General features: G+C 49.1%; 1 protein-coding gene across 1 annotated transcript; it reads right to left on the bottom strand.

The window, feature by feature from the left end:
- Window positions 1-36: 36 nt before the first annotated feature.
- Window positions 37-23,572, bottom strand: LOC105695657 (protein yippee-like 1). Its single transcript, XM_012417425.1, has 5 exons — window positions 23,356-23,572; window positions 8,799-9,146; window positions 8,014-8,057; window positions 7,799-7,907; window positions 37-7,318 (listed from the first exon to the last, which is right to left on the bottom strand). Exons 2-5 carry the CDS (start codon window positions 8,898-8,900, stop codon window positions 7,229-7,231), a joined length of 345 nt encoding a protein of 114 aa, XP_012272848.1. The 5' UTR covers window positions 8,901-9,146; window positions 23,356-23,572; the 3' UTR covers window positions 37-7,228.
- Between the last annotated feature and the right edge of the window lie 1,005 nt (window positions 23,573-24,577).

Genomic DNA, 24,577 nt, shown 5'->3' with positions numbered 1-24,577 from the left:
AGTATCGGGGTGTTCGCATAGCAGTTCGACAGCCTGTCGAGTAAATATTCTTTTTATTTTTCTTACGAACATGTCTTACAAAGCAAAGTTGCACGGTGACGATGGCGGTGGGTGATGGTGGCATCGGTGAAGGACATCGATGGGCTCCGGGGGGTGTGGGAGAAATTAGTGGGCTGTGAGAAGGCATCTCACTGAGGGATGAATACGTGATAACGTGTGTTCCCGTGCGAGGGTCTCGGCACATCAATATAAAAAAGTACTCTCTGAGAGACAGCGTGAGGATTTAGGCCGACTCACTCATTCACTCCACATTCACACTTAATTCTTACAAGACGCGTTGCAGTCTCACGCATGCCTACGTTACTCGTCGCCGTTTCTTCGTTCCCGCGACAATCGCCATTATCACCTTATTGTTTCGCCGTATTGTACTCCGGAATAATCTTGCCCTTCGTCACAACCGATCCGCATTTCACGCAGTGGAGAAAATACACGCTTATTGGCTCATCAGACGAACGCAAGTCTTGTCGACTGGGAAATCCGATTGGCGAAACTCCAAGTCTCTCCCAGCTCCAATCTATCCGACTGAGAGCCACTGACTCCTCTCGCAAACTTCACATTAATAAAGGTAGAGTAATAAAAAAGGAAACTCGAAGACCCTAAAATTTCCCAATTCCTAACATGACTTAACCTCAAACGAGTACAACAATGAGTATGTAACGATAAGTTGTATATTATCGGCGAGTTTGATTTTGCTTTTATTACTTACAAAATAAAATACGAGCAACGTTTGAAACGGATTGTATTTAATGGCTCGCAGTAAGACTCAGAGGTTCTTCGAATGACAACTTCAGAGCTGGAAAACTTCCTTCGAAGCTTCGCTGATGAGAACGGATGTTTACGAAAAATCTCTGAGACCTCCGATCGTACTCTCGCAATGTTTCGTTTAATTGTCAAAAATAAATAGGAGAGATTAAGATCGAGAGAAATTTCGGAAACGGCTAATGTACATAGTATATGTATATATGTGTATATATATATATGTATATATATTTATCTTCATATCCGCTGAATTTAGACACTTCGGACGCCTTTGTTGAACGCGTTCGGATCTCTGATGAGTTTAGTACCGGGCTGTTGAACTCGGGATTATTCGCGAATTAAGCTAGTTTCTGAGTTTCCCAGATGTCAAAGTCGTGGCGGTGATAACACAGGTGATAGCATTGTTAACTTGAATGCAGGATTTTCAACTGATTGAAAGGTGTCTAAAATAGTGTGTCTACAATTCAGGTTAATTTTGGTCAATTTGGGAATGTGAACGAAAGAAATGCATGACCTTGGTTTTATGGACCTAGCGTAGTAAGCTTTTTTCGAGGGTGTATGATCGTTTGCATCTTCTTCTTTAGAGATCGTATCTTCTGAGCAGTGCGTAGCAATGGACACTATAGAGCGCTGTATCATTATCGAGAAGTCTCGTGCCATACCAAACAACCTGCGTTGTTCTCAAACATTTTGTTTGAAAATTTAACGAAACTCTAGTAATTCGAATGAATACCTTAAGGTTTGCACACCGTATTATTCACCAAGATTAAAAATTTCTTCTACGCCCTACTTTCTGTTAACTAGACGACTACGTGGTGTACAAAACTGCTGTACTGCATCTATGTATTGCCGTTAAAACTCATGCAGAAACGCCAAAAGTAACCTCTAAAAGTATCATTGAATTTGCCATTAAACAAATCATCTGTGCAACCCATTATAAAGGGAGAAAGAAAACCTAAATGTGCTGCGAGGCGTTAACAATTGAATGTGATTTCTACACGTCAAAACTAGTAAGACACGCTTTGTCTCACACCGAATAAAAAATATTATCCCATGGTGTAATTCTTGCCCATCTACGTTACGCCTAATATCGAATCCATTTCTTGTATATTAGCGGAAAACCTTTGCAACTGCTCTAAGAGAATCCAGTCTGTCTACAGTGGTAAAAAATGTGCAAAATAAAGCCATCACACCCGCGATACTCCAACCGATGTCAAACTATTCTACTATTCGGCATATCGTTCCTTCACTGTCATCTAGAATAACCTATATAATTTTGTCGTATCGGGATATTGATGGATACGTTACTCTACATTATGAACATTTATAAATTTATCGATTTGTTCTGCTTTCAGAGTGAAATATATATCCACAGCAACGTCTAGCCTACAAAGATCCATCTTGTACTTTCATTGCAAAAATTTAGACTGCACAATTATTTAACATAAAATATATATACAGATATATGTATCGATAAACTGTGGCGTGGCTATGTAACTTTTACCTGCATACTGTTTATGCAAATAAAAGGTACTTAGCTACGTGCCGAGTGTTTGTAGTCCCACTACAGCTTCACGTTAAGTCTTCATATATTATGATTCGGCATTATCCACTTCGTAGATTGATTCATATTACTTCCATTAACGAACAGTACAACGTAGACTGGCTTTTTGCGAATAATCCCATTATTTGAGGACCAATCGATCCACTTTGAAGTTGATAAATGATGGTACACTTTGAAATTCTCCGTCCGATGTACTGAATAACAAATTTTCGAATATATACGTCCGTTTCTTTCTCAAAAGATTGACTGGCCCAAGTCGTGTCAATATTTATTGCATCTTCAATCTGACGAAACCTACGAGGAACCTAACCTATATTTTTGAGGTTAGGACAACTTGCACAACACTTGCTTGGCTCTCTAATTCGAAATACAACGAATACGGACACGTATCACTTTTCAGTCTAAACTCAAGTGTTAATATCGTTTAACGTCGTAAGCTCTGCTCAAAACACTCTTGAGCACTCTCTGTAAAGACTTAGCATAAGTCGATCAACTCCATAACCTCAACTTCCCCCAATACGGAAAGTCTCCAAATTAAAAGACAAGTAACCGAAACGAGTTAAAACGGAAACCCGGTGTCAAGACACGACACCTGCAAATATATCTGTTAAATATACATATTCCGACAGAACAGTACTCTCACTCTTAACGACCCGATTCTACATCGAACGCATGTAGAAAACTTTATCTTTCACAAATAACATTAGTAACGACGTCCACGCACTGTCTGTTAACAATAAGACAAAAGACAAGACGACCAGGGCTCGGTTGGACCACTTTTAGGTTAACTGTCTGTTTCTTTACGCACCTAAGAGCACGTACCGGTGAAACGAGCACTGCTAATCCGTAACATCAAGGAAAGTTATGAATAATGTCCTCGCGACCTACTTCCTCATTTGTACCTAATTACAATGATATTTCCTTACAGCACTTATCATTCCAATTCTGTTTCAATGAATGTAAAAAAAATATGTTCGACCAGCCCAACCGAGTCCAGGTCAGCGAAGGAGATACTGAAATTGCACAGGAGAGAGAGAGTTGCCTGGCTAAATGTCCCCGAACTAATGGAATCTGTCTTCGAGTTGGCTACGATGTGACCCTGCGATTATAATAACAGTCGACTCGCAGATTTAAGAACAAGGTCGATTTATTATTTAATCCCGCGAATTGTAGGAGTCTCCCTTTTTTCCCCTCTTTTCCAATCCGCTCTCGTCGCGACTCGCCAATCTAGAAGCGGGATCGTGTCCGCGTCCAAAAAATTGGCCGCGACAAAATACCGGTCCGGGAAAAAAAAAAAAATTACACTTTTCCGAAACAATAAATGCTCGCCAGCCAAGAGGTGCAAATCGCCAAACCTCGGTCGCATATGTACAAATGAGATCGGCGTTAGAAGTAGTGAGCACTGGCCTCCGCTTTGGATTTTTAAGGCATATTTCATTTTCTCTTTCGATTCCCGTTTCCGGGCTCCTCTCCCGTGCGCTAAAGTGAACCTGTCTCATTTAGTGGTAATTTCCATCCCTCCATACGATAACACACATTCAAATAGATTTTCCATATTTTCAGTGCACGCGAGAAAAACCCCGGGGGCAAGTGTCTTATATCAGTGAATGGAGAGACGCGTGTCACAAACCAGATCCCACATGGAAAGTTCTCAAAGTTTTCCTCATGTTTTCCCTGCCAGCTACGATTCCTCTACTCCACCCTTGACAAATGTAAACGACCCACGCTAACCGATTACTTCAACCTACCCCGAGTAACGCGGCATTAACGAAGAGAGAAACCGCTGTCTCTCCTTCCTAGGATTATCCTCCGAGTTTCGCAGTGCAGAATTTCTTGCATCAACGACGAGGAGATGAATCGAGTCTCGAGGTAACTCAAGAGGACGCTAACTTCTCGCGAGGAGAGTTTATCGAGAGTTAGACTTGCAACAAGAAAATCCTCGACAAACTCGCACGACTCTTGAAGTCGTTTGTCACAAACAATGACACCATTCATGAGAAACCGATAAAAGCCAGCTACGCACATTCCAACCGACGATTTCTTTTAAGGCCGATGCACCCCAATGACGTCGAATAGAATTCACCGACTCGAATTCGAAACAACTGTTCACCCCATCTGGCATAAGATAAACATAATGAAAATCCATGCCGAATAGTCTGAACAATGAATCATCTAACCATGTTACAAAGTCTCGTCAAATTGTCACCGATAGTGCGGATCGCCTTAACACATAGCGCAAACGATAACCGTCGACCATATTTCTCGCAAACTCCTGCCTCGCCGATTTTCTCTTCGTGGGCTCATATCTCGAATACCCTCGTTTTCGGTACAGATCCCTCAAAATAACAACTGGTGATCCCTTTGAACTCATCTCGAGCGTTCAACCTCTTCCCTGACGCTCGCCAAGCCGTTGTGCCCAAAACCTTTCAATGTCGTAATCCGTCCCCCTCGGCGCGTTAAAAAAATACTCACTACGGACAATTAAAATATGTGATGCTTTTCGACCGACCGATGAGAAGTTCATCAGGGAAGGGGTCAAAACAAATCCACCATCCCCGATGGTCTCGTAGAAAACGGCCCGGGCCCTTTATACGTTTATATTTAATAGTAATAGTGACAACTGGCAGACGAATAGACTGTTTGGCAGGCATGGTGAACGTAAACTCGAACACCCGACCCTGGACCTCTCTTCTCTTCTCTCTCCCAATAATTTTCTCTCTCGCTCTCTCTCTCTCTCTTTCTCGTTCTCGTCGAATATATGTACATATATTTGACGAGATTATATATGCGTATACCCAAGGTGTAGATAACTCGTGGCCAGGGTTTAGACGTTTCTATTCACGTCGGAAATGGAGTCGAAGACCGACGTACAATTTTTCTTTTTAGTATGTATTAGGTCGAGGAATAAGTTCCCGTAGTTTTTGACGTAACGTAACATAATTAAACGGCGGAAACTTATTCCTCAACCTAATACAAGATTTTCTGACCGCATTTCTGATAGAGACGTGTAAATCGTGATCGAGTTTCGCCACACCCTGTAGATACCTCTACCGTCTCTCGCTCTTACTCTGACACTTATTTCCTACATCCATGAGTCCTATAATATCGTATTATATAGGCTTTTAGTACGCTATAATGTAGGCTAACGCTAGGTCTACGGCTGTGACGCCTACGCGCGGCGCAGCGCGGCTTAAACGTTAATATTAGGAATATCGGCAGTGAAATTCCAATGATAGACACGCGGCAGGCAGACAGTCTCGTGCGGGCGAAGTCCGCGAGCGGCGCTGGCGTCGGCCCAGTGGCGTGGGGGTGCCCCGTCCCGTTGATTTCTCTTCCAAGTCCAAAGTGTGCTCGAGGACGAGCGACGTCGACCCGAGAATTCGGTCGACCCTAGAGAGTGTGTGTCTCGACGCAATCGAGGCAAGGACGAGTTCTCCAATCGATGATTCCACTCCAATATCGATTTTCCAGTCGGCGATAGATATTCCTCGTAATCGATGACCGACGATCGATGGCGAGCGAGGCCGCTGCTAGGATACTCGATTTTTCAGACAGCAGACATTCCGCTCATGGTGAATTCCACATAAGGTGGCGATATTGTATAAATAATTAATTTCGGGGTCGTCGGTGCCGGATGCCTCCGGTTTCAGTCGGATTTTAATGTGTATCACCTCCCCGGCTGTTTCGGGACGTCCAAGTCCGCGACAGGTGAGATTGGCCGGATATCCTCTTAGACAGGTAACGGGTCGTCCCTTTCGGGCCTTCGGGTGCACCCTGGGCAGGTGAGGTGAGATCGAACTTCGTAACCGGCGACGAGTCGAAATCGACTCGCTAGTCTCGAGTTCTTCGTCCGCGGTTTGTCATCAGGTCCCTCCAGTGGCCGAGCCTCCGCCGCCGCCATCTTGCCGAGACCCAGAGGCGTTGTAACGATAACCAACCAGGCTGTTCGCGAGATTCCTCCGGCTCTTCCCGGTCGCCGTGACGCCGCTATTTTGTCCAGACCCAGAGGCCTAGAAACGTTACTCGGGTGTTAACCCTTTTCGCGAGGTTTTCGGGGATCGGCACGACTCCCTGGCTCTCGATCGCCGCGACACCGCCGCCATCTTGCCTGGGCTCAGTGACGTAGGTTAGGTGCGGGGTGCCCCTTGCGGTAAAATCCCTCGAATCGCCGCGAACGGGCGGCGACCCGAATATCCGTCGGGGGCACCCCACGACCCGCCGGGAGGGCTTCCCCTCCGCCGCGACGCTGCCGCCTTCTCGCCGGGGGGTCGGTGACGTCGTGGGCGTATGGGGTGCCCCGCGCGTTAAAATTTCTGTTTTATCGCGGCTCGGCAATAAATTAAAATCAGTTGGGGGGCACCCCACGGCTCGGAGCGAGGACGACGGCGGCCATCTTGTCGGCGCCATCGCGCCCTCGTCGTCTTCGCGTCCTGGCTCTATCTTGAACGTTCTTTCGCCTCCTCTTCTTGCTCCTCTTCCTTTCTCTCTCTCTCTCCCTCTCTCTGTGTACGTGTGTCGCTTTTTGAAAAATAATTTCTTTACAATACTTGGGCCACGATCCGCCGGCGTCGCGGACCGGCGTCCCCGTGGCCGAGCTCGAGTCGGTGTCGGAGGAAATCAAAGGCGGATGTGAGAAACGGCCCCGGAAATCGTCGCGTCCCGAGGGAGAAACGCAAAAACGTTACTAAGATTAGAAATCACAAATGAAATCACAGACTTTCGTTGGTGGCTCGTCGGGGGCGGGACGGGGGGCACGGGGAGGAGGCTCCTCAGGATGGCGTCGACGTCGCCCGGTCGCTCTCCTCCGCCCGGGACCGCGACCGACACCGACTCCACGGCGATCGCTCATTCCCATCCATTCTCCTTTATCATGTGGGCCAGCTCGATTATGAACTTGCCCTCCTTGTATTTCTGACTCGACTCGAACGCGTGCTCCTGGGAAACGTAATGGCGCCTCGTTAATTTCTCGTTTCTTTTAAGCAGGGCTGCCAACTGCCGTGCCGATCGAAACAGATCTACCAGGGTTAACTCGAGGGGATATTTACTCAGAAAATCATGTATTTTAACCTTTGACATCACCTGGAAATCGTTAGAGATGACAAATTTAAGACCCACGGCCGCTTGTTACCGAATCGCCTTATTATTTATTATATGAAATCAGAGCCAATCGGCTCTGAAACAATGAAATAGTTTTCACTAATTTCCAAGTGAATGACAAGAGTTCACCATCTAGAGGAGATTTTGGAAGAAAAAATACAATGGTAATTTTTAATCCGCTGATATCAACAGTGATCAATAAAAAGATAAATGAACTTTCTCCCGTTTTCCGATGTTCTCTGGTATCCGTTACAATCGCGTCAGGGGGCAGCACTGCTTTTAGGTTATGTTTTAGGTTTGGGACCAACAAGGACTCACGTATTTCCACCCCAGGGTGGTCTTGCAGCACTCGCAGTAAATATCGGCCACAGCATGGAGGCCCGTCAACAGGACTCGCTCCTCCGCGGGACCACAACCCACGTTAACCCTGAAAAACAGAACCAGAAGACGTGAATTCACTTTCTCGAAAACCGTCATATTGGCAGGTAATCTTATTTTTTTTCTTTTAACTTTTAAAGTGGCGCCCAACTTACACGGAATTGAAGAGATAGGCACGACCCTGGCTGCCCTGGAAGGACTGAAACAGAAAGAAGACCGAGGGGCCTGATTAGATACACCCGCCCCTGAGAACCTTGGTTAACGGTGGAGTCCCACAGAGTGCGTCGGGTGTCACACGGAGCGCATTTTCCGTGGCACTACGCCTAGAAAATTCTCATTAAACCGAAGATATATCTTTTTTACATAGTACTAAATAATATCTTGTCAATATACCGTTAATTCAAAGAATAACGGTTCGGCTAGAATAATTATTCCTTGAATTGACAAGATATTCCCTTCGGTGCTATTTAAAGAAATATTTCTCAGGTTGATGAATTATTATTTTTTTTTTTGGGAGTAGTTATACGGAGTGCCGATTGGTCGACGCGCGCTGTGTGACGCCCGCTGGATGTCAAGCTAAAACCAAACCCCTCCCAGTCCGACAGGAGTCAGCGACGCGGCCGACCGAGAGACTGCGTCATGATCTTTCTTAAAAAAAAATAAAATAAAATGAAAAGAAAAAGTGCACGGATCTAGGAATAAAAGAACGCAGCGCAAACTTGATACCTAAACGCAGGATCGCGTTGTGCGTTACTGGTTTACTGGTCGCGCAAACTTGACTTCGTGTAAATGCGACCGTGGTAGTCCTTGCAATTTACCCGGTCTTGCGGCGACACCTGACGTCCCTTTTTTCCTAGATCTATGGCGAAGCACGACACCCGCCAGCGGGCGGAACGAGTGGTAATAGAAGTCCGTGGTTACCTTAGGCAGGGCGGCTCACCTTAGAGATGAGTTCGTCGTGGTTGGCGAGGTGAGCGCGGCAGTGAATGCACGAGTAAGTGCGGTGGCAGGAGGGCAAGTACGCCTGAAAGGTCTTCACCATGATGGCGCGTCGTCCCTTGCCGGCGGAGAGTCCCGGAGCCAAGGTAGCCTCCCCGGTCCCCGCCGGTCTTGCGGGGCCCTAGGGCCCCCTCCCCCCAAGGTCGGCGCGCCCCCTGATTCGTCGGGCCCAGGGCCCGTGACGGGCGCAGGAGTGGGGGGTCGGTGGTGCGGACGCGGGCCCGTTCACCGCCGCTCCGCACGACGATCAGCTGTCGAGCTGGTTCAGACGCCGCCGGGTCGGGGACACCTGCAACGCGTCACCAACCCTGGTTAACACCCTCCACCCTCCATAGACCGTGGTTGTTTTGCGCCGTTTGAAAATGAGCGCTGATATAGACTCCTGGCGCGTAAATTCAGAGTTCGTTGAATTTCCACCACGCATGAGTTTAAATAAAAACCACAACAATTTATTGTACTAATAAACTAACGGATGGAGAATACGCGAGAGGTTACGCTCTAAGTCCCGATGCGGAGAGGAAACATCCGAATTGTTCGAAGCCCTAGTTGAGTCTGAATCCTAAAAAATATGGAAAGTTGCATTCTCGGTGCACTTTCTTCCCTTTCCTCTGTCGAAACATAGGAAGGGATGCACTTGGGATGCCGAGCCCTGATTGGCTGACTTCAGGATAGCATTTCCCAAAGATTCGTTTCTCCAGGTCGGCACAGGACTTCCTCGAATCCTGGAGAAGGTCCGCGATGTCTGTTAGCCATACGATGCCCTTTTGGAAATGCGTCGCCATGGCAGACCCCGAAGCGGCCACTTTGACGACCCCCTGATCGGGGTCATAAATTCCCAGTCCTTTCTTTAGCTATTTCCTAACCACGTGCAGGACACTCCTTCGAAAAAGTGCTTCGCATTGGCCATCGCCAAATGTTGCTCAAATGTTCTTCAGGCCGCCTCGCTCCAATCAGATGGTTCAACAGTGGTCACTCCCCAGAAATGATACCCCGGGGAGTGAGAACGTGAAAATGCGAATTCACGAGATAACAAAGCCTCTTAAACCGAGAAGCAAGATATTCAACTCACGAAAATATTTTGTCAATTCGAAGAATAATTGACCTGGACCGAGATAAACTGAAAGTATATATACATATAAAGTTTGCATATCATTCCGAAGAAACGCTGCGTCCAATTTGCTCGAGCTCGAGTCCGACAGTTATTTTATTAAATAATAAAAGTATTTCCTTGACTCAGTGATAGATTTTTCTCGGTCTTATGTACACGCTACTCGCAAGGGGAGGCTTTCGAGGAGGAAGACGTTAAATCGAGGATGTACAGGTTGAGCCCAAGGACGCTACAAGACACGTGTTCGTTATTTTGAATTTTTATTCGGCAGGGACGATTTCCGAGGGTCGTTCGAAAAAATGGGAAACGAAGGGCGTCTTCGCTCTTATCGTCATTTCGCTTCTCCCAGACGATTACGATTGCGCTCGCTTATCGCGAAGCTGCAGGATGAAAATCATTCCTCGCGGTCTTTGTGCGCGTTGCTTCGGTGAGAAATCGAGGAGTCGAGAAAGGCGATACGGCACAGGCTCGGCGATTAACCTCGCGCGGTTGCAGACATTTTTTATCGGGACCGTTTCCTTTTTTTCTTTTCTCTGTCTAACAGGGGAGACAAGATGGCGTCCCTTCGACTCGACAGGGGAAAATTGCAGCCGAGCCGGGTACCACCCGGAAGCGCGACAATGCACCTTGGCAGGTGCACCGAGAGACGCTCCATTGTTCGAATAAAAGTAACGAGGCCGCCTCTTTACGACGCGCATGACGTTTGATAAGATAGCGCGAAAGGCAAAGCCAGGTGCAGTGCCATTGAAACCCTAATCGGACGCTCGCGACGAGCCGTCTATCGAATTACGCTAAGCAACGTGGGAAAAATGTATCTGCAACCCGAGGGCGACCCAACCTCTCTTCCCCGTCTCGGATACCACATAAGGAACTGTAATAACCCATTAAAAAATACGATACAAGTAACATGTCCTCGGGTATACAAATGCGTCCCTCTAAGTTCAATATCTACTTTACATATGAAAAATTCCAGGCTTTTGAAATCCTAACCTCGACAGACGTCGCTCCTTCGATATAAGAATTATAAGAAGACACTATCTCTACCAAAGGTGTCAAAAGACCCCTTTTAAAATTATAACTTGAAATTACTTTCAAGGTATAATAATTTTTTCTCAATTAATGTTTTGAGTTTTCGTACGATAATTGTTAAATTTATTTAGCGGTATCATTTCCATCCAGGTCATCAAAGCCTTTTGGTCGAAATAGGTATACACAAAATCCTGGTAGAAAGTGTTAATACAAACGTCAAATCTTGCGTAGAGACACCGAATTTTATTCTAGGCTCAATTGTTAATTAACGAAATTATCACCTGGAGGCGATTAATCTGATTTCCCGCCGATTAATGTGTATGCCTGACGCGATGTTTCTACTCTCCTTGTTTCCGGTTTTCCGGGGCTCGGGGGAGAGAGCGGGGATCTCTACCGGCTCTGCCGCGACCGAGGACGCACCAGGAGAGAGATAACGAGTCTTCCGAGACGCAGTAAAGAGAGGTTGTTGTTCGACATTGAACGGAGGCCCGTGCGTGCGCCGCTCGAACGTGGATCAACTTGAACTTGAAACGCCTGCGACAAAGACTTCGTCGAGGAGCGAGCGCGATCCGTCTTCGAGAGGATAAAGAGACGTATCGGCCTAGAAAAATGTCTCACGTGGAGTGTCATTCCCGGGTGTCACCCTCGTCGACATGGAGTCATCGCGACGTCCGATGCGCTCGTTCTCCGCGGACAAAGGATCATCGAGCGATGATCTCAATGATCTCCCCGATACATTTGAACTCATAACAAGATTTTGCACCGCGAGAATAAATTATTTCCTGGATTAAATATCGTTATTTACCAAAATTTCCCGATCGCTGTACTCTGATTTTCCTACCAATTTTCTTCACACCTGCCTGGATCGACGAGAGAATTTTATGTCCCGAGAATGAATTATTTATTATATTAAATATCGTTACCTATGATTTTTTTTTTATGTCGATTGTTTCACGGGAAATTTAAGAGCCTCATTTTATGGATCGTTCCGAAAGTAGATCGAGTAAAATTAGGGGCTTCGTTTTAATTGGATTTTTCTTCCCTTTCTAGGAGTGCTCAAGGTGCCGTTTTTTCGATCGAAGACACGAGGTTGCATTCCTCGCGGGAGTTGACACTTCGCGGTACTTCGCCGCACCAGAAGAGGGTAAAAGTGCAACGCCTGCACCGACTTTTTGTCCGGCTTGCATTCAGCTCTCGTGTCGAGCTAACACCTTCAAACGATCGAGCCGAGCCGCTTTCGATTGCCATATGACATCACCGTTGCAATTGCAGTTGCTTTGGTGGGTGTTGCATACCCGGCAAGGAGGTGCAACTATGCACGGTTAATACAGCCGAGAAACTACTATTTCGAGATAAGCCACGCCGATTTTCTCCCGTCTAAAATAGATTTAAAAGAAAAAAAAGGCGGATAAGGAAAATGGAAAAAATCCTATTTAAATTTAAATTTCACTAAGGCATCCCTTGGAAATTTTTTAACTTTACAATTTTTCAATTCCCGCGATGCGCCTCGAGGAATAATCGGAGCGGATTAAAAAGACGTCCGAATAGCGGCTCCGAACGATCAGCTATATTTAGTGACACTCGCCCGCACCCTTTCGCCATTGCATCGCCCTAATGAAATGCACTCGAGTTATATGCTGAGTCGATTAAGCGATCAAATTGAATATAGTTGCTCGTGACTGGTCAATGGTTTAAACGGATTACGCGGAAACGCGTCTCCGCCGTTGAACGACCCGTAGGAGCATCTTTTTGCGGAGGGGAAATTTTGTGTATAAAAAATAAAATATAATGTCGTAGGAAATCAGGCAACGATCGCCGGGACTTTTTTATCGGACTTTCTTCACGTTCGACGTCCGAAGACGGAGGAGGATCGCGAAGCAGCTGGCGCCAATTTTTCTCAAGGCCTCGATGAAATTTGCATTCACACTCCCACCGAGAGCCTTGGCATTAACCAGAGCGTTGCCGCGTGCATCGCCGGGAAAGGTCGCCCCACATATCTTTTTTCACAATGGCAAAGGGAGCATATTATTTTTATAAACCCCGCGCGACAAATGCGTGCGCGACTCTTTCGGCTCGAGTTTTCCCCCACCCGTAAGATAATAATCGGCACGCTTTTACCTTAGCCGGAAACGATTTGCCGATCGATTCCGGCCGGGATTTTTATTAAACGTCCGATCCGCGACAGCGCGCCATTAATCTCGGCTCTAATTACGCAAGTGCGGGACCGAGGCGTTGGCTCGTTTCAGGACTTTCATAAGACTCGTATCAAGCGGCTCGATAAAGATTTAAATTCATCCTAGAAAGCCAGTCCGGTTCCGTTAGTCCAAATAATAACGTAAATTAATTCCAGACAATGTGAATTATTCTAAGGTATTATCAAGGCGATATGAATCGTCCTCTATGTACAAAACGTCAAAATATAAAAAAAAAAAAACTTCTCCAAACCGGGCGCACCGAGCCGCTGGAAACTTCAGCACGTGATTATGGAGACCCTAAGGAAGAACATGGTGCTCGTGAAATTTTCTTCTTTATAAAACTTTTATTAACATTTTTACATTTTATATACATAGAATGCCCCTCTCATATCACCTTAAGGGCGTCGGTCGAAATATTTTAGTAGAGGTATGCATGGAAGCGATCCGAAGTATAGTTATTAGTTATTCAAGCCGTATCGATTACTGTAAAGAAATGCATAGGACTGGATACGGCGTGTTTATACGTGTGCATAAATTATGAGATAACAATCAGGGTCGGTGGGATTATGTCTGGGATATTTTTTTTTTTTTTCCTTTATGTACATTCGATTGGATTTAGTGTCGGGCGCAAAAGGCGAGTGCGTCGTGGCCGGGTTTCGATGGTGGAATTTATTTGCACGCCGAATTCCGAGGAGGTCCCCGGTTCCAGCTGGTGGAGAGGACCTTGGCCGTGAAAAAGAAACGACTCCGCCGACAATGAGTCCACAAAAGGGAAGGTCAATGGCAAATGTTTACACGGCAGAGAGAAGCGGCATAAATTTCAGATAACGAGGCGCTCTCAAGAGAGAGAGAGAGAGAGAGAGAGAGAGAGAGACGCGCCTATACTGTATATACGATCGCACACGTATACCAATCTATATACAAATGTTCACACCCACATAATGGGAGTTTGAGGAGGTACGCAGGAAACTGATACCGAATCTTATCGATTGCGCGATACCGAACATCCTCAAACAATCCCGACACCTCGGAATAACAAAGTCCAGGTAGCGCGATGTGTTTGGAAACACGGATACTAGAGACCTTCCGGGCAATTAGACATTTCCCTCGGGAAACGGAGTTTATATTTCCTGCCAAAAGGGTCTATTAACGCAAACTCTCGTTGAATGACTTTTGCAATTAATTCCGCGAAAAAAAGTTCGGCAAAAATAGTCGATATTTCCATGTTTCATAAAAGGGAAAATAAAACGATTTGAACGATTCTTGTAATTGAAAAAGGAAACGAGAACGTATTTGGCAGCGCTTTTTTACACCTCAGGTATTTTTCAGATTTCTTTTGCACATAATTCCCGGGGAAGAAAAAAATATGGGAAAAGGTCTAGGAATTTATTTACAACGGCGGACTGTTTACATTTTCGCATTTAACGCGTCAGAATCGTATCCCGCGTTATTTGCGTCCTCCAGGAAACGAGAACGTATTTGGCAACGCTTTTTTACACCTCAGATATTTTTCAGATTTCTTTTGCACATAATTCCCGGGGAAGAAAAAAATATGGGAAAAGGTCTAGGAATTTATTTACAACGGCGGACTGTTTACATTTTCGCATTTAACGCGTCAGAATCGTATCCCGCGTTATTTGCGTCCTCGACAAGTCCCATTATATATTGACGTCAGTCGGCGATTCCGATAAGCAATTCTTTCGAGATAGTCGAACTGCATGTCGCGCAATAGGTCCAGTGCGTGCCTTCTTATTATATTAGAAAGCTCGGAAAACGGCATAGACTCGAGGCTGGCCGGCCTCGCCGGAACGCGGCTCGATTTTGAATAATCGACCGTCCGACATTCGACCACTCGAATTGCAAATTAAATCGACTCGCGAGGGCGCCAAGGAAAAATGGATGCATCGCGAGGCAGGGGGGGGCAATTATCGTTTGCGCATGCGCGTGTCGACGGTATTTGGGAAACTCGCGGCTGACAATCCAGGATGCGAGTCGTTCCAAAATTCAGGGGTTGTTCGCCGCACCTAACCTCAAATTCGAGAGCGAACGTGTTATCTCTACATATCCAAGTAGACTGCAGATTGAATGCAGAGCCGAGCAATGGGGAAAGATTCCGAGGTTAGGTCCACCTAACCTCAAATTCGAGCACACTCGATATCTCTGCTCGCATGGAACCGAGCCCCGTATACAAATTCCGGGTTTTGTCCGAACCTAACCTCAAATCCGAGTACACTAGATATCCGTGTTTGCATGTAATCGAGGAATGCACGAAAATTCGGAGGTTCGTCAAGACCTAACCTCAAATTCGAGTACACTAGATACGCATCATCTCTGCTTGCACAGGACCGAGGCAACGGACTTCGGTCCTCTAAAAATAGCCGCCTAACGTACACCCGATTAAAGGGACTCGAAGATAACGCGAGCGGGGCTATATAAATGCCTAGATCGACACTCCGCCGCGCGATTAATTCATTTTAAATATCCCCGGACGCGGCCTCGGGTGGATTTTATCGGGACCCGCATAGCCGAGAAACGTCTTGCCCTGGATACGTCCATCCTGGCGTTCTTTCTAAGGGGATAAAAAAAAAAGAAAAGAAAATGCCAGCGATCAACGTCGCATTATACAATGCCTCGAGACGAGGCGTTCTAGCGCATAGGATCGAGCCGAGGGAAAGGAGATATTCGACTGCGTAATCGGCGACATCGGCATATAACTCGTTATTATTTTTAGAGTGACTCGTTTATCGAGTGCACGCAACGCGCGCGGGTGTGCCGTTAAAAAAAGGACCGATTTCGCCCATACAACCGTCGCGTCGCCCTCTAAATTACGCCTCCAATTATTTAATACTACACCCAGTACTCGTTAAGAATCAAATTGAAATGAATTTCCCGCGCTTAGAAGCCGCGTTTCCATCCAATAAGCGCATCTCTTTCGGTACGCGGTACGAGGGGCAATGTGGCCAGTCGATGACGGGCATCTCGTCGAGATCGATAGTAGATCGATTCGAGGGAAACTTCCCGGACTCCTGTTAGCGCCGGTTGCGCCAAGGCCGGCCAATTGGCTCGACTCGTGTCTTCAATGATTCACGTGGCATTCGCGGCACTTCCCGACGCCGTGGAGCGATCGTTTCCGCAGCCTCGCAGATCGAGAGAGATATCTCGAATCGCCGATGACAATAGCGAGCCGACTGAAAGGAGTTCCGGCGAGAGACGCGCCCTTTAGATCGGTCATTTCTTTTTTTCCCGGGCCTATTTATAAACAAGATGTCCCGCGTGCCAGAGGCCGCTCCGATTTTAACTCGAAAGCATTCTTGCCCCCCTCTCGATGATTCGAGAAGTCGAGAGTCCTCCTCGAGCGCTCGAAAATGCAAAAGCGCCGACGGATGGCGGCTTTCCGCTCGCGAAACGAGAAACGCATATCCGAGGCTATTTGCGTAGCGCGTTCGGGAACGAGTTGCGTCGCCTCGAGTGTCGGGAGGGGGAAATGATTTTCATTGAACTTGAAATACGCACTCGACGGGCAGAGAGGCGCAAGGAGTTGCCCCGAGAGGGGAGAGCGTCGCTCTGCCTGCCTGCCTGCTTAGCCGCGGGCCGCGAGGACCCTGAAGTTGGCGACCCTGCCCCCACCCCGCGGCCCCGCTGCGCAGTCCCCGCGCGCAGCCACAGCTGGCGCGCCAATCAGCTGCGCCGGGCTGCCCTCCTCTCCAACAGGTTCGCGCATTTGCGCGCCCAGTCCTGTCGGGCCGCGCATGCGCCCCGAGCCCTGACCCCACGCGTTATCGCCGGACAAAAGGAGATAACGGAGCGCTCCGATGTGCACGCCATGCGTGTCCAGGACGCCGATTCCCACCCTAGGCTTCGACATTGCGCCCAGCCTCGACGTATGTAACGCTCAAGGCATTATACATATCCATTATACAAGGGTGGGTGTTCGAAGAAGCGGGATTTTCAAAATGGCCGCCGACGCGGGAGGATGTCGAATAAAGGAAAACTGCCTTTGACCTCGCGCGTTAGTTTTGTTTGGGTTGAGGGGAATTGGTTGGGAAACACCTCTACGCGTCGACGCGACGCGCTTAGTGCGACTCGAAATGCGTTATCGCGGCCGAGGCGTAGGTCGCGTCGCGACGGTGGAGGGGGAAGACGCGGCAACCTTGGCGCCCGTCTCGAAATTACCCGCGACGAAACGACTCGGCCATGCAGACGACGCGAGGTGCGAGTTATCGCCCTCTCCCGGCGGGGTCAACGGACTCATGGAAATCCCATTGTTTTGGATTAGCGCGCGAGAGGTGAACGCGCTCGCATGTGCGAGTCTTTTCACCTAGTGTGAGAATCAAACGCGAGACCGAGGTCGAGACTCGAGTCGCCTTCTTGAATGCTCGAGTTCGCAGGCTACATGTATCCTACCGTTCGTGGCGTTACATGTATCCTACCAGGCCGATGGCACCTCCGCGGCCCTTCTAGACATTTCCAGGTTCGTGGTCGGGTCTGAGGCGACGCGGCCGGAAACCGCGGGTAAAATTTGGAACAGCGCAGACCTATGGAATCCGACGCTAAAGGTGAATCACGGTCGCGGCGCAGAAACTCGGCTGCGAGCGGGGCTTAAATAAACACCCCGAGAGGGAGAGAGCAGGCCACGGTTTGTGGAGTCTAGGGTTATTCGGGTCGCTGTCCTTCGCCGGTCAATGCGCGCCGCTCTCTATCTTCCCGATACTCTAGGGTCGCGACGACCCCCGCATCTAGAAACACCTGCCTCAAAAGTGGAACTCGCGACCCCGCGCCATCTCGCCTCGTTAGCCCCAACCTAGGGGCACAAAACTATACAGAAGGCGAGCTCGATGGTCCACCACGTAAGTAATTCCTATATAGAGATTTCTTTCGTTCAGTTTTTTTCCCCCAAAATCACGGACACTCCGTTATACCTCGGAGTCGCGGTAAGTCACCGTGTGGTGATCATTAAGTTAATAAGCGAGCCCCAGTCGCCGAGGGAGGGGGGTAGGGCTATTCGGGTCGGCATCCTTTCGTCGGTCGATGAGCCCCGCAGTTTTGTCGGTTATCTTGGATTTCCAGCGTCGCGACGCCGTCCGCCCCCCTCCCGAAACACCGTCTAGCGCGTTCGCGAGCACATCGAAGGCCCTCCCTTTCTTTTTTCGCTCCCTTACCGACGCGAGTCGATCTCCCGCGTCCATTTCACCTAACCTCACCTAACCTTACCTAACCTTTCCCAACCTAAGTATCGCCCTCTAATGCTTTTCCACACTTTCCGAATTTCCCCTAAATGTCGATACTTCGCAATTGAAGTGACATGAAAGCTTAATTCTATACATATAAACCGTAAAAGGGTATTTATAAAACTTCTCTCCAAACTGAGTGCACTGAATAAATCGAAACTTTAACACGTGATTATGGAGGCTCCAAGGAAAAACCCGATGCTCGTGAGATTTCACGTTTCAGAGAAAAAAAAAATGTGACTTTAGTTCTAGTCTAGGCTGAATAAGATTAAAAAAAATTCTTTTGGAAAATCAATTTTCACGAGTTCTTCCTTAGGGCCTCCGTAATCATGTGTTAACGTTCCAAATGATTCGGTACACCGTATTTGGAGGAAAGTTTTATAAACACTTTGACGTTTCGATATATATATATATATAGCACATGACCCTTCCGTATCACCTTAAGACCGTAAGCCCCTTCCCTCTCGAATGTGTCATTCAAAGAGCCGCGATTAAATCCCGACGGGGACTTCAATTAGCCTCCCATCAATTTGTAAAGCGCTAATTAAGTCGATAGGCAAATGTTACTAGGCGAGGACGCCCCTAGGGTTATTCGGGTCGGCGTCCTTCGGCGGTCGATGCGCCCCGCTCTCTCTCTCTCTCTTTCGCTGCTTCTTTTTTCGGCCTTTCGGCGTCGCGACGCCGTCTAGGGCCGCGATTCTCCCGACGGGGGGGGAAGACAAAAAATGGAAAAACGGGAAAGTCTCGCGTATCCCCGAAAGCCCTTCCGAAAACCTGCGGAGTTCCATAATTCCCGGGGCGAGTCCGCCAAATCGAATTTCTCCCCGCCTTCGGCCATTCTATCCGGCGATGACGTCGCCGACCCGTCATTTTCCGCGACATTTCCCCGTCGGCGGGAAAATCAATCGGTCTGAGGGGCTCTTAGAGTGTCCTACGTCATCGGAAGGGCGAAAATAGCGCAGAACTCGTTGGTCCGCCCTTTTCTCGAAACTCGTGCCGTTTCTCCCCCCGACCCTCCTCGTTGAGCGAACGAGCCACATATTTCTTCCTCTCTCCAGCGATCACGCACACCTCGGCCGTTACGCAACGTCGAATTTGCCACGTGGAAAAGGAAAATTCTACCGCCCGAAGGAGATATTTCCATTTTCGATCGGCCGCCGAGACCGTGCAATCTCGAGACGACCTCTCCCCCTCCGCAAGTTTGGCTTCTTTTCTGGAACGTGATTTATCGCGGGAAATTCTTTATGTAACCGTCATAAGGGCTCGTTAGCGATACACTTTGTTTTTTTTCCTTTTTTTTTCCCCGGGGGGATTGGAAGAGACTCGTTTCGTGGAAACGTCGCGGCTCGCAATCTCGATTTCCAGAAGTGAACTATTCGATCAGTCCTGGACACCCTTTGCAGGCAGGACAAGGAATTTTTTTCTCGCCGCGGCAAAATTGAAATTGAACCGGCGACAAGAAACAAAAAAATCGATTGCGTCCCCCGGGCAGCATAAATTCCATTTCTAGTTGCAATATCCTTCCGAGGAACAAATTCTATATCGTTCGGGTACAAGAATATTCTTGTTTGGCTATTGCGACAAATTCACTTGCGAATTAATATCAAGCATTTCACCTAAAGAGAGCTCCCCAATGGTCACGTATCTACGATTCGATATAATTGCGAAGATTTTTACCGCGGTAGGAGGAAAATTTTTTTTTCTTTTTCTTCAACACAATTTTGCCGTCCTTTATTAAAAGTGCAAATGTCATTTTTTTTTTTTTTTTCTTTGGGTACATTCTGTAAACCCGACGTTCCATCTCGCGACGTTTAGGTTAAGGCCACGTGCCGATGGATCGGGAATGAATTGGAAAAAAAAAAAGGGGGGAAAAGAAAGGGAAGGAAAAAAGAAACACATGCACACCCCCGGAGGCCGCGCGGTGCCAATCAGCTGACGGAAGGCCGTCGATATATCGAACCGGAGTGTGCGACTCAGCCGCGTTTTCAGCTCCAAGTGGAGCGCGTCCCGAATTATCGCGAATACGGTGCCGCCGCCTCTGGGGCAGGAAGGAACGGGACGCCGGAAAGCGAAAAGTCGGGATTTACACGTCGCTCCTCCAGAGACTCGGCGAAGGCGAGACGAGGAGGTGGATCGCGAGTGCCCGCACAAAGGAGAGGGTGCACCAGCGGACATTAGCGTCAATTGGCGTCGAATAAAGGCGTCGCGAGGCGCGGACGTGACGACCGGTCCGATCGAAATGGCACTGGAGCGGTAATATACCGTTCCTGGTCGACCGAGGAGACGGAGGAACAAAAAAGAAGGAACCCGCCATAAAAATGAGACCTGTTAGACCATCTCCCGTATCGACTTATTCTTTTCTCTCCTCGTCTCCGAACTATATTTTTATTTTTACAGTTACCTAAGAAAGTGTGTGTGCGCACGTGGATATATATATATTTTTTTCGATTTATATATATACATATCAACGATAGGGCACGACCTAAAATTTCAAGGTTAACCGTAATCAAGGATTGACCGACTAATCAATTTACGGTACCCCGAAAAGACGTCTTTCAACGCTAAAATTGAAGTCCTAACGAGCCCAAGGGTGGTAACTTCTAAAGTCGATAAATCGTGACGATTTTTAGTCCCATCGGGTACATCGGTATGGGTAGGCTTCCAGGAATTCATCGCTACGTGCGCGGTTACCTTAAGGCGCCAGGAGAAAAACAATATGGCGGGAGGGCCGGTCACGTGACGCGGTCCGTACGGTCGCGGCCGTTGCGACTTTGCCAAGTGACCGCCTCTCTCGGTCGGCCGATTCGGTGCCGTAACCTCGAAAACCCAGGAGAGGGCTAACCTTGCCCGCGACTCGGGAGATCGCGGGCGGTTTTGCGAGACCCCTCGAGGAGAACGGACCCCGAGCAGGGCGCGCGCCTCGTGACCGAGGCGTTCCGATCGCTCTCGGTTCTCGGAAACCCTTGACGAGAGGCGAGCAAGCGTTTTCGCTTCGTGCCGACGTCTGGGATTGACGAGCCGTCGTCACGCCGCGGCTCCGAAACGAGCTGCTCGCTGATTGGCCCGCGCGGCGGCAGCTGACGAGCGGAGGGCCAATCAGGGAGCAGCGCGGACCGCGCGACGAAAATACGAAAATGCGAAAACGGGAAAAAGTGAGAATCCGAAAAATCGAGATCCAGAGTTCCCAAAGCTGAGACGCGGGAAACTCGTAGTATCGAAAACACGGACGGAACTCGTTAGCCTTAGAAAAGGATCAGGTAAGGCTAAAATTGAAAGCGCAAGCGGAGAGAACAAGGAAGTTCCTCGCCCAAGAGGTTCTGCGCCGCGGTCTCGCGTGGCGTCGCTATCTCCCGACCTTGGCGCGGCGCGAATGCAACAGCCGCGAATCAAACATGGCGCGCGAGCGATCTTCCCCCGAGGCGTCTCTCGACGATCGGCCGTTCACCCCGCCCGACGTAGACCGCGGAGATAACGAATTTCACTCGCGAAACGCCCGATGCACTCGTCGTTTACGCCCGCGCGCGCCATCATAAAACGGCCGGGATTTAAGGCCCGGGATAAACGCGCGTGTTTTGGGCGCGCGGCGTGGAATACCATAGATTAGATAGGATACTATGCGCGTACGTGGTGTACGCGACACCATGCACGTAGCTCCGGTCTCGATACGTTAACGTGGATGGTCCGATACCCATGGAGCGGTTATTTCCGACGAGAAAAGACGCGGTAACTATCTCGCATCGAGAACAAGGGACGCGTCTCGAGTCCGAATTAATGAGTTTCCCCCCTCCCTTTTGGTGATTCTCAACCTCTCGTCGGTTTTTCACCGAGGGGGAGGCTAAATCACCTCAAGGGGTGGCGTTTGTGCGTATACACGAGCTGCACTCGCCGAATCCAAAGTGGACCGACCGCGAACGGGGCCGCGCGCCGGGAGGAGCGTCCAAAGTCGTAGAAGCGCGTAGGTACGGCCATGGCTGCGCGTCCGTGGCTGCGCGGCGGCTAGCTGCGCGGCCCAGCTGACTGCACCCGTCAGCTGAGGAGGTACACAAACCGCGAGAAAGTCGCCGAGCGTCGAGCCGCCGCAGCGACTCGAGGTCCTCGCGACCACCACCGATTTATTTAAACAATTGCTATCTTAAAAACACTCAAGGTTCCTGCAAACCACACGTGCACGTCCAGGAGCATAAAAGATGCGAGGACGATCGCCTGCGCAATTAGTTCACGACTTCCTTCCGTGACCGCAGGATTCATGAAAATTCCACGTTACTCGTAATTTCCTTAAACCACGGGACGTATAAACGCATTCAGTGGTTACCCACGGCGAGATGTCAGCATTTTGCGTAGTCGAGTAACCTGCCGGATATATCGGCTCCGCGCTTTAAATTAGACAATGCACGTCTAGGGAGGTGAACCATGGAGATGATCCATGGAAACGATCTGTCTAAGTAAACCATGGAGTCAAACCATGAAAGTAAACCATAATAGACATAAACACGGGCGATCTCGACAATCGCGCACTTGGTAACCAAGGGTGACCGGCCGAGGGAAGCGTCGGGTAGGCGCGTCCCCTGGCAGCTGACAGTCGGTCCGCTCAGCTGAGAAGACGCGAGAGTCGCCGAGCGATCGAGCGGTCGCGTCTATTGCGTAGTTCCTCGGAGGGTCCGCGACCTCCCCTGCGAGGTCCACCGCCTTGGGCTCCCGGGGTGGCAGGGGCCAAAAAAGGTCGGCGCGCGATTGGTCGAGTCCGGCAGCGGCGACCAATCGGAGCGCGCGCTCTAGGGCCCTCGGCACGCGACCCGCGGGACCGTCGACGCACCACGCGGCCCTTCGCCGAAGTCCGTTGTCCGAGAGAACAAAGAGGCGCGCGTGGGAGAGGGAGGGAAGAAGAGAAAGAACGCGCGTCCCCGCCGCCCCTCGGCGAGGGAAAACGGGGTTACGCACCTCCATATGCATCCGTGGCTGCGGCCTCCCCGAGACTTGGCCCTCTAGGGGTGCCCGTGGCCCAGCGCCGGCGGGCCACCTCTCGGTCGACGCCGACGAGTCCGACGTGGCGGCCCGGATCTCACGGCTTTGTCCTCGCGCGTGCCACCCAAGTGCAACGGCTCGTTCTGACCATCACTGAGCTCGCGCGGACGGCGAGGCTGTCGCGTCCCCTGGCGTGCACCGTACTGCTGATCCGCTCGGCGTCGTTCGATTTATTTCGGTTCCCGTCCCCTACCGCGGACGGGACTGGCGACGCGGTGCGCCTGCGCGCTCCGAAGGGAAACCTGCCACCGGACATAGCCGCGCGAGGGCGCCTCGAGCGCGCGCGAACCGCGCGCCACCCGAGCCCGGACGGTCCCAGGCGGAACCACCCGAAACCGGCCGAAGCTCGCCGAGCCACCTCCACCGGTTTTCCCGGGAAATCCGGAGGGAAACTCGCGACGAGCGAGCGTCGCCCCATCTGTCGGCGCCGACTCGAAATCTACGCACCCTGCTGGAAATCTTTGGACATAGAACCCGAGGGAATCCGGGACGGGACGAGCCTCGAGTAATAAAAATCAATGGAAACCTTTCGACATTGTTTGAGTCAAATCCCTCGCGGTAATCCTTCCCTCGGGCTGGATCAGCCGAGGAAATCCACCCTGGCATTGTGACCCTCCCAAGGGAGGGCGGACGGAGTATGCTACGAGTTTTTAATTGTTAAATCGTAATTTCATGACCGAGAGGACGCGAAAGATTTCTGGGGGAATTTTAATCGGGCATCTGGACGGCGCCTCGTGAAATCCACTTTGATTTTACGTCGCTTCCGAGTGAGATGCGGTATGCTGGACATTTTTAATAGTCCGATATTAATTTCTCGATTTTGAAAACCCGACGAATTTAAGGGTGAATTTTAATACAGGAGCATCTAGATAGAGCCTCGTAAAATCCAATCTGGGTTCTGTCGCTTACAAGTGGGGGGCACGGGACGTGCTACGAGTTCTTTAATTGCTAGATATTAATTTTATGATTTTGAAGACGCAAAATATCTGTGGGCGGACTGTAACGGAGACTCGTCAAATCCACTTTGATTTTACGTCGCTTCCGAGGGAGGATCGAGTATGCTGGACATTTTTAATAGTTTTCAATATTATTCTCTGGAGCCTGAGGTCGCGACGAATTTATGGGTGAATTTTTAGAG

This window comes from Orussus abietinus, unplaced genomic scaffold (assembly GCF_000612105.2).
Source record: "Orussus abietinus isolate OABI.00-Male unplaced genomic scaffold, Oabi_2.0 scaffold4, whole genome shotgun sequence".
Classification (NCBI taxonomy): domain Eukaryota; kingdom Metazoa; phylum Arthropoda; class Insecta; order Hymenoptera; family Orussidae; genus Orussus; species Orussus abietinus.
This window is presented reverse-complemented; position numbering and strand designations above follow the sequence as displayed.

What these genes read in the sequence shown, in the direction of transcription:
- LOC105695657 (XM_012417425.1), bottom strand. Translation starts at nt 8,900, where the DNA reads ATGGTGAAGACCTTTCAGGCGTACTTGCCCTCCTGCCACCGCACTTAC. An exon ending in ACGACGAACTCATCTCTAAG is followed by an intron (nt 8,058 to 8,798) that starts GTGAGCCGCCCT and finishes TTTCTGTTTCAG; the next exon opens with TCCTTCCAGGGCAGCCAGGG. An exon ending in GCCTATCTCTTCAATTCCGT is followed by an intron (nt 7,908 to 8,013) that starts GTAAGTTGGGCG and finishes TCTGTTTTTCAG; the next exon opens with GGTTAACGTGGGTTGTGGTC.